The sequence below is a fragment of the Ctenocephalides felis genome, unplaced genomic scaffold (genome assembly GCF_003426905.1).
Source record: "Ctenocephalides felis isolate EL2017-DRISC unplaced genomic scaffold, ASM342690v1 CF-g0.4_SCAFFOLD_01100, whole genome shotgun sequence".
NCBI classification, from domain to species: Eukaryota; Metazoa; Arthropoda; class Insecta; order Siphonaptera; family Pulicidae; genus Ctenocephalides; species Ctenocephalides felis.
Window position 1 is genome coordinate 20,111 of NW_020537254.1, and position 15,535 is coordinate 35,645.

Consider the following 15,535-nt stretch of genomic DNA (forward strand, 5'->3'; position numbering starts at 1 on the left):
TCAGTCGAGTCCTTTTTTATTTTCTTATCATCATTATTAAATATTCTGATAATTATTATCAATATTATTATTTTATTTGTTATCATCATTCAAAATTCATTTAAGGGTTGCTTTTACCCAACCCTGTTTATATTTCCCCTCTACGTTTTCATCGACCGGCGTCTACGCGCTGCCGTAGCAGCCGATTCAGTAGCCGACAGACTCGTAGTAGACGTAGACACACATTTCATATTATTTATTTGGAAAATAAATCATTTTGCTAAACTAAATAAAAAAGAGTAGTGCAAAGTGGTGGTAGTTTAGTAAATCATTCATTAGTGCGATAAAATATAGTGGTAAAGAATAAAAAAGATTGATATTGTCTATATGTGTGTTTATGTGGTTTTGTAGAAGTGTGTTGTATGGAGTTGGGTGTGTGTACGGAACCCTGTTGCTTTGTTTGCAAGGGTAGTAGGTTATTTGTATAGAGCTCGTCGAGACCTTTCATTTGATACCCCACATGCCTATATTTGAAGTAAAATGTGTAAACTTATGTTGGACCGCGAGTTCTGCAACCCAATGGTCTACTTTTGTTACATCTCTTGTAACTTATGAACGGTTTGTCCGATTTGAATGCAACATTCGACAAATTTGTGTTAAATTACTCGTTTTTTAATATGTTTAATAAGGTAACACCCTGCAGCAAGTTTTTGTACTTTAAATTTGCAAAAATAAGACGTTAGAAATTGAATAAACAATTTGTGCAGAACTCTATTGGTTATTTGAGTTTATTTTAATGATATTTGTATAGTGCTCGTCGAGACCTTTCATTTGATACCCCATATGTCTATATTTGAACGAAAACTTTCTGACTTGTGTCTATCTTCGGGTTCTGCAACCCATTGGTCGACTGTTTATTAAATATCTTGTAACTTTTGAACCGTTGGTCGAAAATAGATGAAGTATTCTGCAAATTTGTTCTAAATTAAATAATCTACAATATTGTTTTGTACCACAAAGCTCTACAGCAACTCGGTATACTTTAAAATAGCACTTAAATACTCAAGTACAAAATTACACTAGTTTCCATACAAAATTCAACATTTTCTAAGACTTCACACATATTGCGCACGATGACATATTGCATTGGAACGCAGTATACCGAGTGTACTTTTGTTTCAACTCATATAACTTCTAAACCATTCGGCTGATATGAATGATGTCTTCGGGAAATTTATGCAAAATTAAACAGTCTACAATATTGCTTATACCACAATGCTCTACAGCAACTCGGTATACTCTAAAATGCATTTGAAAGTGTACAACTTTGCTTCCGCCATTATTTTGGAGGACTCGCCTTATAAAATCCGGCGGAAGCAAAGTTGTATATTTAATATTGATATTGTTTTGTTTCGTCGCTTGTAACTTCTAAACCATTCGATTGATATGAATGATGTCTTCGGGAAATTAGTTCAAAATTAAATTATCTAAAATATTGTCTTTTACCCCAATGCTCTACAGCAACTCGGTATACTTTAAAATTGCAATAAATCAACCCTTGATATGTTTTTAATGTTTGTTTTGATTTAAACACATATTTTATTCCCTTATAAAATTATTTAGCATCCCTTATCGACCCACTTTACTCACGGTGGGTTGCAGTAATCTATTTTTAATGACGTCATATGGGTTGGGTTACTTTGGGGTTGGTAATTCGGGTATAGAAAGGTCATGGACCTTTGATTAAACCTCAACCCTTAAATTGAAGACTATTGGGCCGATTCTCGGTTTCAATTTTACGACAAGTTCACACTTATGTCGTTTAAAATGTCATTATAAGTGTAACAGTTATTCTCGGCGGTATGTGTTTTATCATATGATTAATGACATTAATGTTACGCTGACCCTCTGAAAATAAACGTAGTCAGAAACTCGCACTTATCGCTATAACATTGACGAGAAGTTGTACTATGAACAGATTTGACATTTGCTATTTTGACATTTATGCGTTTAACATGCTTCTTTGAGGTTATTGTTAATGTAAGCAAAGTGATATTATTAGGTTTGGTTTAGATTTTATTGTGAATTTCAAATTGTTAATATGGCGTTTTTTGGAATAATTTGGGCAGCAGATAGTAGGAGAAGAAGGTATGTTTGAATTTTAATATAATTCATACTGTTATTGTAATGAATGTATTACTCAAAAGTATTAAAATTATTAAATGCCACAACATTTTAGATACAGGCAAAGATACGCCCTTAGGTATCTCAGAGATGCAGATAAAATATGGGAAGTGAGTGATGAAATTTTTATAAAAAATTTTCGATTAACGAAAAATGTTATGAAAGATTTAATAGAACTGTTGGAACCACATGCGGAGACTCATACAGCATCATGGAGTATCCCTTTTTATTTGCAGGTATTGGAAATTAAAATGAATTAATTTTTTTGAAATACTAATAACTGAAATTTCATTATAGGTACTTGCAGCGCTTCATTTTTTTTGGTCATGGCTCATATCAGACTGATGTAGGCAATTGCCATTTAAATTCTATGAGCCAGCCTTCAGTCAGTCGCTGCATTAAAACAGTGACTGATTTAATTATAAAGCATGCTACACCAAAGTATGTGAATTTTCCTAAAACCTCATCAGAAAGAGATGAAAATAAAAAGAGGTATATGTTACACCACTTCGTGTACATTGAACATGGTCTGTAATATGTTGCTATTTAACAGATTTTATACGAAGTTTGGCATGCCTGGCATTATTGGGTGCATAGACTGCACACACATAAGTATAGTGGCTCCCAAAAAAGATCACCCCGTGGCACCAGCTGCTATTTATATGAATAGGAAGGGCTATTACTCAATTAATATTGAAGTAGTAAGTATTATTTTATTTTGCTTAAGAATTTTGAAGACTAACATGATAATAAATAATATTAGATATGTGATGCCGATGACCGGATATTGTTTGCGAGCAGCAGATATCCTGGCTCCACTCATGATGCAGCCATTTGGAAGGTTTCGACAGTCAGAGCCCTGCTAAATCATAATGCTGATGATGGGACATATTTATTGGGCAATTCAAGAATATATTTAATATCGCAAATCAAATAAGGAAAAAAATATATATTAGTTGTACCCTTTGGAACATTGCCTACTCACACCATATAGGACGCCAGTAGGCTCTACCCAGGAGAAATACAATAAGTTCCACAAAAAGACTCGCAATGTAATAGAGAGAACATTTGGTGTTGTTAAAAGTCGTTTTCGATGTTTGCATCGTCACAGGACACTGCATTATACACCTGATGTGGCAGGAAAAATTGTGTATGCAGTATTTACTCTGCATAATATATGCAGAGTAAATAATATTCCTCTGGATGAAGAACTGACGGAATATAGTGATGATTTTGGAAACGGTTAGATACCAAATAATTGTATTTCAAATGTGTAGTTAAAATTAATTGATTTAAATATTTCAGAAGTATACAATGAGGCAGATAATATGGCATATAACATCAGAAATTCTTATGCCAGAAGATATTTTTAATACCATAACATTCACTTAAAAAAAAGATTGTATTTTTATAGCTACATAAATGTAATTATTTTAAATAAATAAATAAATAAATATATATATATATATATATATAAAGGAATAAAAAACAAAATTTATTTTTTAATGTATTATTGAGAATTTTCAATTGATCAGCTATGCATTGCAGCGCCTCTGTCTGTTTCTCCATCATGTTAGTAAGAGACTCTGTTTGTCTTTTCAATACGTATTCCATTGAGTTTACGAGGTGATTTAATTCATCTTAAAATAATAAAATGCAGAATGTATCACATAGTAATATAAGTAATATTTAAAATAGAAGAAAAATTATACTTACTATTGCCAGAAGTTCTTCGTCTCTGCATTGGTGGTCTAGGGGCATCATCTAAAAATTCTGGAGGTGGCATTATATCTTCTACCTCAGGATCAACATTAACAGAATCAAGTTCAGCCTCGTTGCTGACAGATTTTTCGATAGGATACTATTAAAGAATTTAATATGTGTATATGTATATATACATATATATATAATGAAATTACATTTAGTCCAATATCCATTTCCAGATCTGGATGGCCATCAATTGACCCTAGACCCCAAACACCTAAGGCCTTTTGTTCGACCTCTGTCAAGCAATTGGTTAATGCAGGCCCACCTCCTGTTGCTAAAGTATGAGCTTTTTGTTTCCTTGCTTTGGCTTTTGTCTGGTTTTTCTAACCCGCAAATATCTATATCAATTTAATAACATATGAATTATCATTTTCAAAAATATAACATACTAGCAACAAAAACTTTTACCTTCATCCAGGATTCAGTAGGCCTATTAGGCCCTTGACCACATGAGTTTAACAAATTGGTCAATTCCTCCCACTTTGCACTGAAATAATCCTTGTCGAACGAGGGGCTTAATTTATTAGCAACGAATTGTGGGTTGCTGATTAAAAAATCAACATATATTTCGTACTGCGCCGGATTAGTTTTTTTGGCTCTTTTCATTTGCGTATCACTGGCCATTTTGTATGTAAAATATATTTATCTAAAAAAATCGTGAACGCTTTTTGACTGGAAGTCCAGTACAAGTATATCCAAAATTGAAAAAACCGTTCGCGTCAGCACCGTAGAGATAGATTATTGCCGATTTCGAGAGTACAAACACAGAGAGCCAACATCAAAAAACCAAAATCTTTGTTCGCTCATGTTACGCCATAACACGATTCATTCTCATAAAATTGGTGCGCCGAGAATAACAAATCCTTAACATACACTTACGCGAGGCATGTTATGCTAACATGCAAGTGTGGTAACAGAGCGTAGCCATGTTAAGGCAGAATCGGTCTATATGTTTTGGTTTGAGATTTATTATTTTTTATTTGTATGTTAAGAAAAATTTGTTGGTTTTTCTCGCATTTTTGTTCTAGAAGTTATCAATTTTAGTATTTGTTGTCATAGTATATACATTGGAGAGTAACATACTCAAATTTGAGCATTCTAGTATCAATAGTACGTCCTGGAGAGCTCTCTAAAAATAACACTTTTAACTTCAATTGTTTTTCATATATTTACTGATGTTTTATTCAGGACTTTTCATAGAAAATTACTTTTTTCTTGAATTTTTGTTCTAAAAGTTATCAATTTTAGTATCTGTGGTCATAGCTATGAACATTTGTGTTTAGTGAGAAAACAAAGAATTTAATTTGATGTTTGAGTAGTTTTTAAAATTATATAGAATGTAGCTACAGTGCAAAAATTTGAGTATGTGGTTCTTCAATGCATATACTAGTATATGCATTGATGGATTAATGAATGCATGTTTAAAACATTACTTTTAAATCCGTATAACAATTTAGAAATTTCCACAAATTTCAATAAACGAATTTTTGCATCATTATTGGAAGTTATTGCCATATCTTCAGATAAGATACCGCGAAATTTCTAAGAAAGTGACCTGATATGTCGTATGCACCGCAGTTCAAGGTCCTATGTCGAAGTCCTATGCATTGACCAAGTACGCATAAGAAAAAGGTCATCGATCCTATTTCTGATCCACTTTCGATACTCGATATGAGTTAATATTCATGTATAGTCTATACTATAAGAAGAAATATTTATAATCTATTGATAATAACGAATGAATACGATATGTGTGCTGGACGAATTTTCTAAGAAGGTCTTATGTCTTATGCAAACAGTTCGATCGATCTTATTATTTCTACTTATTACATTCCATATGATTTATATATATATTATATATATATATATATATATATATATATAATATTAGTGAGGAAACTAGTACTATTGATAAATTGATCATAACTTAGTACATTAATTTTTTTACTCGACGACCCATAATAATTTATATATATATATATATATATATATATATATATATATATATATATATATATATGTTTCACATGACAAAATCGAAAAATAGTAATATACCTTATAACTTCTAATTACAATTATTTTTATTAAAACAGTTAATGAAAACAAATTAACACAATTTTATTGTAAAAATTGTTTTTGGTGACTTATTATAAAGTGTTTGTGTATTATCAATCATATGTTGGTAATTTTTTTTTCTTAATTCCCATTTAGAAAAAAATTCTCTAATTTTAATATCTTGTTATATAATCGATTCAATAATTATTTTCATTGTTAATAAATTTTACGTAATTTCTATCTTTCATATTTTTATTAATTTTATTTTCTGAAAAAACATTTTTTGGTTTTGTATTACCATTGGATTTTTTGTTCAAAGTTGTAAAGAGCTTTCGTAAATTCGTATATTATATTTATAATTTATTGATAATAATGAATACGATAATCATGCAGATTATGGAAAGAACGAATAATTATATTGTTACCGATTACATATTGCTATCATTTATTAATAGTTATTTATTATAATTCATTTATTATTTATTATTTCTTTATTATTCTTTATTATTAATTATGTTTATATTAATTATTATTATATTTATTTTAGACTATAACGACAATCATTGATCAATAATATACATTATAATAAGTCACTGATTAAATCTGAAATCGATATTGGCAAGCATGATCAACAAATTGATTTTCTTACTATTAATGATGTAAAGATTTATGAACCCCTAACCCTAGTTAACGAGTTTAATAATTTTTTCGTAAATGAAGCAACTATTATTACGTCAGTACTTACAAATGTAAATAACAATCGCGACATTAGTGTACCTTCTCTAATTTTTGCAGGATCGTCTGACACTATTTATCTTTTTCCGGTAACTCTAGATGAAATTTCAGAAGCATTTCTTAGCCTTAAAAGTAATTTTAGCTCAGGCCCTGATGAAATTCCCAGTTTTATATTGAAAGAATTTCATTCAAATTTTGCTGAACCATTCTTATTATGTATTAATAAATTAATTTGTGATGGGGTCTACCCACAGCACCTTAAGATATCAAAAATTCGCCCCCTTTTTAAAAAAGGTAAACGTGATTTAATAAATAACTACAGGCCCATTTCCCTACTTAACTCACTTAACAAAGTTTTCGAAAAAATTCTGTTTAAAAGATTTTTATATTTTTTCAATAAGCACAAAATATTCTACCAAAATCAACATGGGTTTCGCAAAGGACATTCAACGTCCCATGCTCTTTTTGACCTCACACGCGGTATTATTGAAGCCTTTGAAAATAACAGTTATTGTGTGGCGGTATTTTGTGACTTGTCCAAGGCCTTTGACTGCATTTCTCACGAAATTTTGCTTAATAAATTAGAACGATATGGTATCAGGGGAAAGGCACATTGCTTGGTCAAGTCGTATCTTAATGACAGATCACAATGTGTTCACTCGAAACGGGGTAACATTTGTTTCTAACAATATGGATTTAAAGATGGGGGTTCCACAAGGGTCTGTGCTAGGACCACTTCTTTTCCTTATTTATATAAATGACCTGCCCCAGTGTACTAATCTGTGTGACTTCATCTTATTTGCAGATGATACATGTTTAGTCATTAAAGCAAAAACTCACGAACAACTATTAAAAAAACTCAATAATGTCATGCTCTCAGTTTCCAATTGGTTTCAAAATAATAATCTTGTATTGAATAATAACAAAACAAAATTAATTTCTTTTAATAATAATAATAAAATTTGTCGAGATATTTCCCCGTACATCTTTGATAATAACACTTATGAGTTTTTGAATAATACAAAATTTCTTGGTATAAATATTAGTAACAATATGAAATGGGATCATCACATTATTAACACTCTGAATCCTAAATTATCAAAAACCTGCTTTATGCTTCGTAATTTAAAAATGAAAGTAAGCAAGGAGAGCCTTTGCACTATTTATTACTCATATTTTTATTCTAATGTAATTTACGGCATTCAATTTTGGGGGTTTTCACCGTTACTAACATCAGTTTTTCAATTACAGAAAAAGGCAATCAGAGTTATGTTTTCCCTTTCGTCCACTACATCTTGTCGACCTTTTTTCCATGAGCACAAGATTCTACCTGTTCCATGCATTTTTCTCCTAATCACCCTCTGTTTTATAAAAAATAATGGTAACCTGTTTAATTTAAGCCCAAGTCCCGAATGTATTTATTATGGCACAAGACATAAACTTGTAAAAGGTCCCACATTGAAATTTGCCTCTACATTTAATACCTTAGATGGTCTGGGCATAATGCTTTACAATAAGCTGCCACTAGGTATTAGAGAAGTTGAAAATAGGAAATTTTATAAACTACTCAATACATTTTTTAAAGAGCAAGTTTTTTACTCTATTGATGAATATTTAAATTATAATTTTCAGTAAACTATTCTGTGAAAATTAGAATAAGATTTCAAGTGAACATTTGTTTTTTTGTAAATTATATTTCATTTAATATAGTATGTTATCTATTAATTTAAGTTATGTACCATTGATATCTACAATTGTACAATTGTACTGTATAAATAAATAAATAAATAACTGATGGATAATTCTTTTTTTTTTTACAAAATATTAATAAATCAAAATATTTTGATTCTATTGATATTGAATCCTATGTAGGATTCAAATAAAGAATGCAGATAGGGCTTGTCTAAATAATCTATGGGTAAGCCGTATTAGGGCTCTAGTAGTGAATCCCAATACGGACCATATCATCATATCATGGGCAATACGTAATAGGGGTAATATAGGGCATCCGCATATGGCCCGTTTCAATTATTATAGGGCAATCCGTGTTAGGGCTGAATTCAGGCATGCCTTTTATGGACCCTATCCAAATTACCATATTAGGGCCGCCCATATATGGCCCCTATGAGGGCCATGCACTAAATTCCGTAATACGGACGCCGGAGTATAGCCCTATAGGGGCCGGACAGGGCCGGACATGTGTTAGGGCTTGCCGTAACAAATTTCCACTCGGGTCCTCGCCAATAAAATTGTTCCGAATAAAAATAAAACTGTTTCTATTAATTTTACAGCTAGTAGAAGACATGTTGAACTTCAAGGCGGTGAAGTCAAATACTTGGGACTAACAATGGATAGTTTGCTGGCCTGGGCCAAACATATAGAGTTGCTATGTGCAAGGCTCTCGAAAGCCATTTATGCCATTAGAAGAATTAGATCCATAATAAACCAGGAATGTGCCAAGGAAACCTACTTTGCTATGTTCCATTCTGTACTTTCATACGGAATATTAGCTTGGGGACATAGTGCACACACTTCTAAAGTTATGGATCTACAAAAGAAGGCGGTTAGAGCAATAGAAGGAGTCTCACCTCGGGAGCCTTGCAGGCCGCTATTCATAAAACACAAAATTTTGACTGTCACAAACATTTATATTTGGCAACAAGCTATTGCGGTGCATGCGGATAAAACTAATCATTTATTGAAAAGTGATGTCCACGACCACAATACGCGGAATAAAAATGCAGTGATATGTCCAAAAATCAAACTAAAATCATCGCTAAGAACTACATTGGGAGCCAAGATCTATAATAAGCTACCTGATGGATGGAGATGCAAAACAAGATTCGCCTTTAAAAATATGGTTAAAAATTATTTACTAAATAATCCCTATTATTTTATAAATGAATTTTTAGAATAATCATGTATTGTAAATGACTTAAATTGTAACTATTGAATTTTAATAAAGTTCTATTCTATTCTATTCTATTCTATATTTAAATATATATTCCTTTTCTGCAGGGAATATTTATTTCGAGTATTTTAAATCCGACATTGAAATATCATCCAAGTCCACAAAGGACATTACTCATGTCGGATTGAGAAATAAATCACACACGAAATACAGGTATATATATATATATATATATATATATATATATATATATATATATATATATATATATATATATATATATATATATATATATGTTTAATTTGAGTTTAATATTCGGGCGTAACATCAATAAAAATAGTATGAGTTTTTTTTTCTTAAAAAATACCATGGATTAATAATGGTTTCATATGCTATAGTAGGATACAAAATTGTAAGTGTTTTATTACTATTATTATTATTATTGCTTTTCCATGAAATTTCCTTTCATATAATTTATTTAGTTTCAATTTTTATAGTTAACTTGATTACCACTGAATGATGGCTAAGATGCTAGCCGAAACGTATGGATTTTAAATAAATAAATTAAAAAAAAAAAAAACTCATACTATTTTTATTGATGTTACGCCCGAATATTAAACTCAAATTAAACATATATATCAACATCAAATTCAAGACTATTCAAAAATATATATATATATATATATATATATATATATATATATATATCACACATGAAACACAAATCGACAACAAATTAAACTTTTTAGACGTGACTGTACACAAAATTGACAACATTATTTGCACAAATTGGTACAGAAAATCTACATGGTCAGGAAGATACCTTCATTACGCGTCATATTGTCCCAAAAATTATAAAGTCAATACAATCATTTCTTTGATAGACCACGCAATCATGTTGTCTCACTCTTCTTTTCATACCCAAAACACAACATTAGTAACTAAAACTTTATTAGAAAACGGATATCCCCTCACCCTCATCAATTCCATTACCAATAAAAGACTTTCCTATCATAAAAGTAACAATTATCAATCCATCTCCAAGTTATTCCAAGACAACAATATTAAACCAACTTTTCACAGCATGCCTTACATTGAAGGCTTATTTGATTATTTTGCCAAATTACTCAAAGAAGAAAATATTTTCATTTCAGGAACAGCTCTATATTCTTTTAAAGAAATGTTTTCAAAAATTAAATCCACCACCCCTCCTAAATTCAATACTAACATAGTTTATTCCATCCCTTGCAAAAATTGTCAAAAACAATACATTGGCCAAACATCACAGTACATTCATAAGAGAATGAGACAACACGAATTAAGCGTCACTCATCATAAAAGCCGAAATTTCCAAAGTACTCTTGTCCAGCATTCCATCGAAAACTCACATAATTTCACCTTTGAACCCAATATTTTATATATAGAGAGGATTGTACTTTTAAAAGACTTTTTTCTGAAAGCAGTTTAATCTTTTTGAATTCGTCAAATAGTGTTAATAAAAGATCAGATCACAATATCATTCATGACTCATATTTAAAATTTTTAAACCTGATTAAAAATAATTAATCCTAATAGTTTTTGAATATGTATATATATACATGTATATATGTTATAATACATGTACATCCATATATGTGCTTATATGTATGTTTTTGTGTGTACACTATATACATGCACTTGCATATATGCTCATGTATATAATTGTGGATACATTAATATATAGATATGTGCATATGTATGTATGAGTATGTGGGTGTGCATATACATGTGCATGTATATATATATATATACATAATATTTCTCAACATTTACTAAAGCAATATTTCCTCTTTTTTCGTAAATTACCAAACAAGAGCCATAAAAAATCATTTTTGCCAAGAATTCCGTGCGTTGTCCTTTACATCTGGCAGACAGAAATCCATATCAGTGTGTTTAAGTCTTGTGTAGTCGTAACATCTACAAATATCTTCCAAAAAAATCGAGTGTTTTTAACAAAAAAATATTAGTGATATGGATATATAAATTATTACAGGTAAATAATTTTTGCTTCTCAATTTTATATAAAACCTTTTTTAGTTAGGTCTTATTACTATCTATCCGGTACATAATCCATTCCTTTATAACAAAAATTTTTTTTTTTTCTAATTAATCTGTATTGACCATTGTTAATTAATGTTAATCAATATTTTAAAAAACATTGTATTTGACAGAATAAACCTGATGATGGAACGTACTTAGTTCCGAAACGTCGTATTAAACATCTTCAAAAAACAAATTGTTTTTTATTATTGGATTTACTGTTCGGAAAAGAAACAATCAATATATTGAAAAAATCCAGGACTTATCTATTGAATATATATATATATATATATATATATATATATATATATATATATATATAGAGTAAAGTCCCCTCTTGCATTTATTTTTAGTTTGCTTATCATTGGAGTCCCTTTTTCCTTTCATTTTTTGTTTGCTCGTCAGTAGAGTTTCTTTTATTTCTAATTTTAGTTTGCTCGTCAGTATATATATATATATATATATATATATATATATATATGTATATATGTATGTATAATTGGATATATATCTGTCTGATAGACATGTAAATATTACTGACTCTACTGACGAGCAAATTAAAATTAGAAATGTAATGAAATCTACTGACAGTCAATTCAAGAAAAAAAAGGACTCTACTGACAAGCAAATTCAGTTTTGATTCAGAAAAGGCTAAGAAGGGACTCTACTGACGAGCAAATAAATTAAAAATCCAGTCAAATCACTAACGATAAAACTATACCAGTAGATATTATAGATCATTTAATTTAGCACAATTTTGTCGAATATTTCATGCAATTCGGAAGAACGGTTCATAAGTTACAAGAGATATTGTAAAAAGGTAGACCAATGGGTTGCAGAACTCGAGGCCAAAAATAAGTTACTTCAAATATAGGCGTGTGGGATATCAAATGAAAAGTCTTGACGAGCACTATCTGAAAATCATAGTAAAAAATTCCATATAGACGCACTTACAAGTATACAGAGTTGCAAACTATTAACGTAACATCGAAAAAAGGAACTTTACTGACGAACAAAATTCTGGAAGAAAAAAAAGGGACCTTATTAACGAACAAACTCGAAAAAATAGGAAAAAGAGAAAGGACTCTACTGATGAGCAAAGTTATAAAATCGGACAAAGGGACTCTACTGACGAGCAAACTATAACAATTAGCAAAAGAGACTCTACTGATGAGCAAACTTCAAAAATTGGCAAAAGAGACTCTACTGACGAGCAAAAATATTAGACTTCACAGCGAATTGGTTAAAAAATTGACTCTACTGACGAGCAACCTATAAAGACAAGAGAAAGAGACTTTACTGACAAGCAAACTAGAATAAAATGAAAAAGGAACGCTGCTGAATAAAGTGAACTTAAAAATAAGGGACTTTACTGACGAGCAAAATGATATAAAGAAATGAAAGACTCTACTGAAGAGCAAATTATGAAAATAAGCCAAATGGACACTACTGACGAGCAAACTAAAAATAAAAGAAAAAAGAGTTCTAAAATCAACTTAAAAAGAAAAGGAAAAAGGGACTCTACTGACGAGCAAAATATAGATAAAGTGATTCTACTGACGAGCGAATTATAAAAATAAGAAAAAAGGAACTTTACTGACGAGCAAACCAAAAATAAAGGAAAAGGGACTCTACTGGCAAGCAAATATAAGCATGAAGAGAAAGAGGACTCTACTGACGAGCGACACAAAATTACAGTTAAACGAGCTTGGTATTTGACTAGCAAAATATTTGGATTTTTTTTTCAAAATCTGAATATTTAAGTTTGCCAGTGGTGTCTCAGTTTACTCATTCGTTTTTTTAGGGGCGAATTCTTCAATGACAGTGAAAACTGTCAAATGTTTATATAGTTGCTGTGCGACCAGGCGCTTTACACATAAAACCTAACTTCAAATATGTATTATCAAAAACTTGCACTTATGATTATATTCTTTTTTGACGCTTGTGCATCGGTAAGGTATTCTATTTACGCCTGGCCGCACAGCAATCATATAAACATTTGACAAGTAATACAGCGTATTACGACTTAATACATCGCAGATGGCGCGACGAGTTACTTAATGACATATGTTTGTAGTAAATATATGAAACTTTTAATTGAAGTGCGGACTGACTAAATGTTAATATTAAGAGGCAAAACTTTTATCCATATTAAGGACCACCCTGATATATATATATATATATATATATATATATATATATATATATATATTGTAGTGTAGTGTTAGTGTGCGTTAGTGTGTTTTTAGTGTAAATTACTCCGGCGGTGTATATAGAGGGCAGCAGGTGCCGCTAAAAGACCGCCAACTTAAATTATTCACAAGTTGTGAAAAGGCGGACGTCGGAATGGCGGTCGGGAAAAGGATACACCGCCACTGCCACAGACACTCCCATATAAAAGGATATACACCGCTTTTAGTGAGGGAGGGCAATTTACGAAACAAACTTTAAATGCACATAGAGATATATGCATACAAACATATGAGGGAAATTATATGAAAAGGAACTGTACTGATGAGCGAACTAAAATACAACAGAAAGAATTTTACTGTCGAGCAAACTCAGTAATATTTTTATTGAATAAAAAAAATGTAGGAAAAATCCTGATAAAAGGATTCTACTGACAAGCAATCTGGCTAAACCGAGCAAAATTAAATTTAAATTTTATTTGGAAAGTATGTTTGTCTTTTTCCTCGTCAGTAGAGTCCTCTTTGTAAAATCTAGGTGGCTGTTTAATTTTTGCCTTTTTTATTCCTTGTTCTTTATCATTGATTTTTTTATCGCCTTCGATTTAGTGAATTATTAAGCAAAATTGCCGCTCCATCTATCGGCTGCAAAAACGTTTAGAGAGTTAACATTAAATATTCACTGGTTGGAGCGAGTTGGGAATTTTATATATATATATATATATATATATATATATATATATATATAATATAAAAGGATTTTTTTAAGAAAGAGAGAGAGAAGGAGAAAGGAATAGTTATATATAAATAAAAATAGATAGATAGAGATAGATATTATGTTTTGTTTTAAAAATATTTTTTACACAAGAATAGGTGGTGTTTACATCATTTTTAAGATATTAGGTTGTCAAATATCTCCCTTCCGCTTTTTTGCTCTTTTACTACAAAAAGGCGGAAGGGAGTTATTTGACAACCTATTATTTTTCTAATTATTATTATTAATAATATATTATACTTTTATTGCAGAAATCGCTTAGAAAGTAACGCCGAGCACTGGAGCGCCCTCCTGCTGTCCCTTCGCGAACTAATCGAGTGGGTCATCAGAAAGGACACCGAATTGACAGGGCTGGGGCCCCTTAAGGGCGAACCTAATCACGTCCAAAAACAACAGGTAAGAAATAATAATAATCATAATTAAAAAACAGGATTCACTGATAATAACACTAACAATATTTTTTTACCTTATAACTTACTACGTGTGTGATTACATAGATTTTCATTACGCACACCTCTCTATGATTTAACTACAGTCTCCACCTGTGTGGTGTGAAGCGTCACTAAACAGTAAACATCTCTCATACCTCTCCCAACGCGTTCGATAAATTTCGTTACCGAATTAAACCATCAGTTCGGTTTCGCGATTTAACGGTTTACGGTTTTCGGTTTAACGGCAAAAACCGCAACCGAGATCTTAAGTAATCCCCGACTGCATGAAAATGCATGAATGCATAATCCACATCCATGCGCATCGAGTTGTTTAGTTGTTTTACAAACTATACAACAGAAGGATTATTTAGGTTGCTGTAATTGAATTGACGAAGAGAGTTAAGTCGATGAGTTATGATGTGGGAGGATTATT

At 30.9% G+C, this 15,535-nt stretch overlaps 1 protein-coding gene across 1 annotated transcript; it reads right to left on the reverse strand.

Annotated features, from left to right (window-relative positions):
- Positions 1-3,714: 3,714 nt before the first annotated feature.
- On the reverse strand, positions 3,715-4,554 carry LOC113365537 (the record flags this gene model as incomplete). The annotated part of the gene is made up of 4 exons (XM_026607071.1): positions 4,339-4,554; positions 4,083-4,253; positions 3,880-4,024; positions 3,715-3,803 (listed from the first exon to the last, which is right to left on the reverse strand). Coding segments are annotated over exons 1-4 (621 nt in total), but the record flags the coding sequence as incomplete, so codon positions are not given.
- Between the last annotated feature and the right edge of the window lie 10,981 nt (positions 4,555-15,535).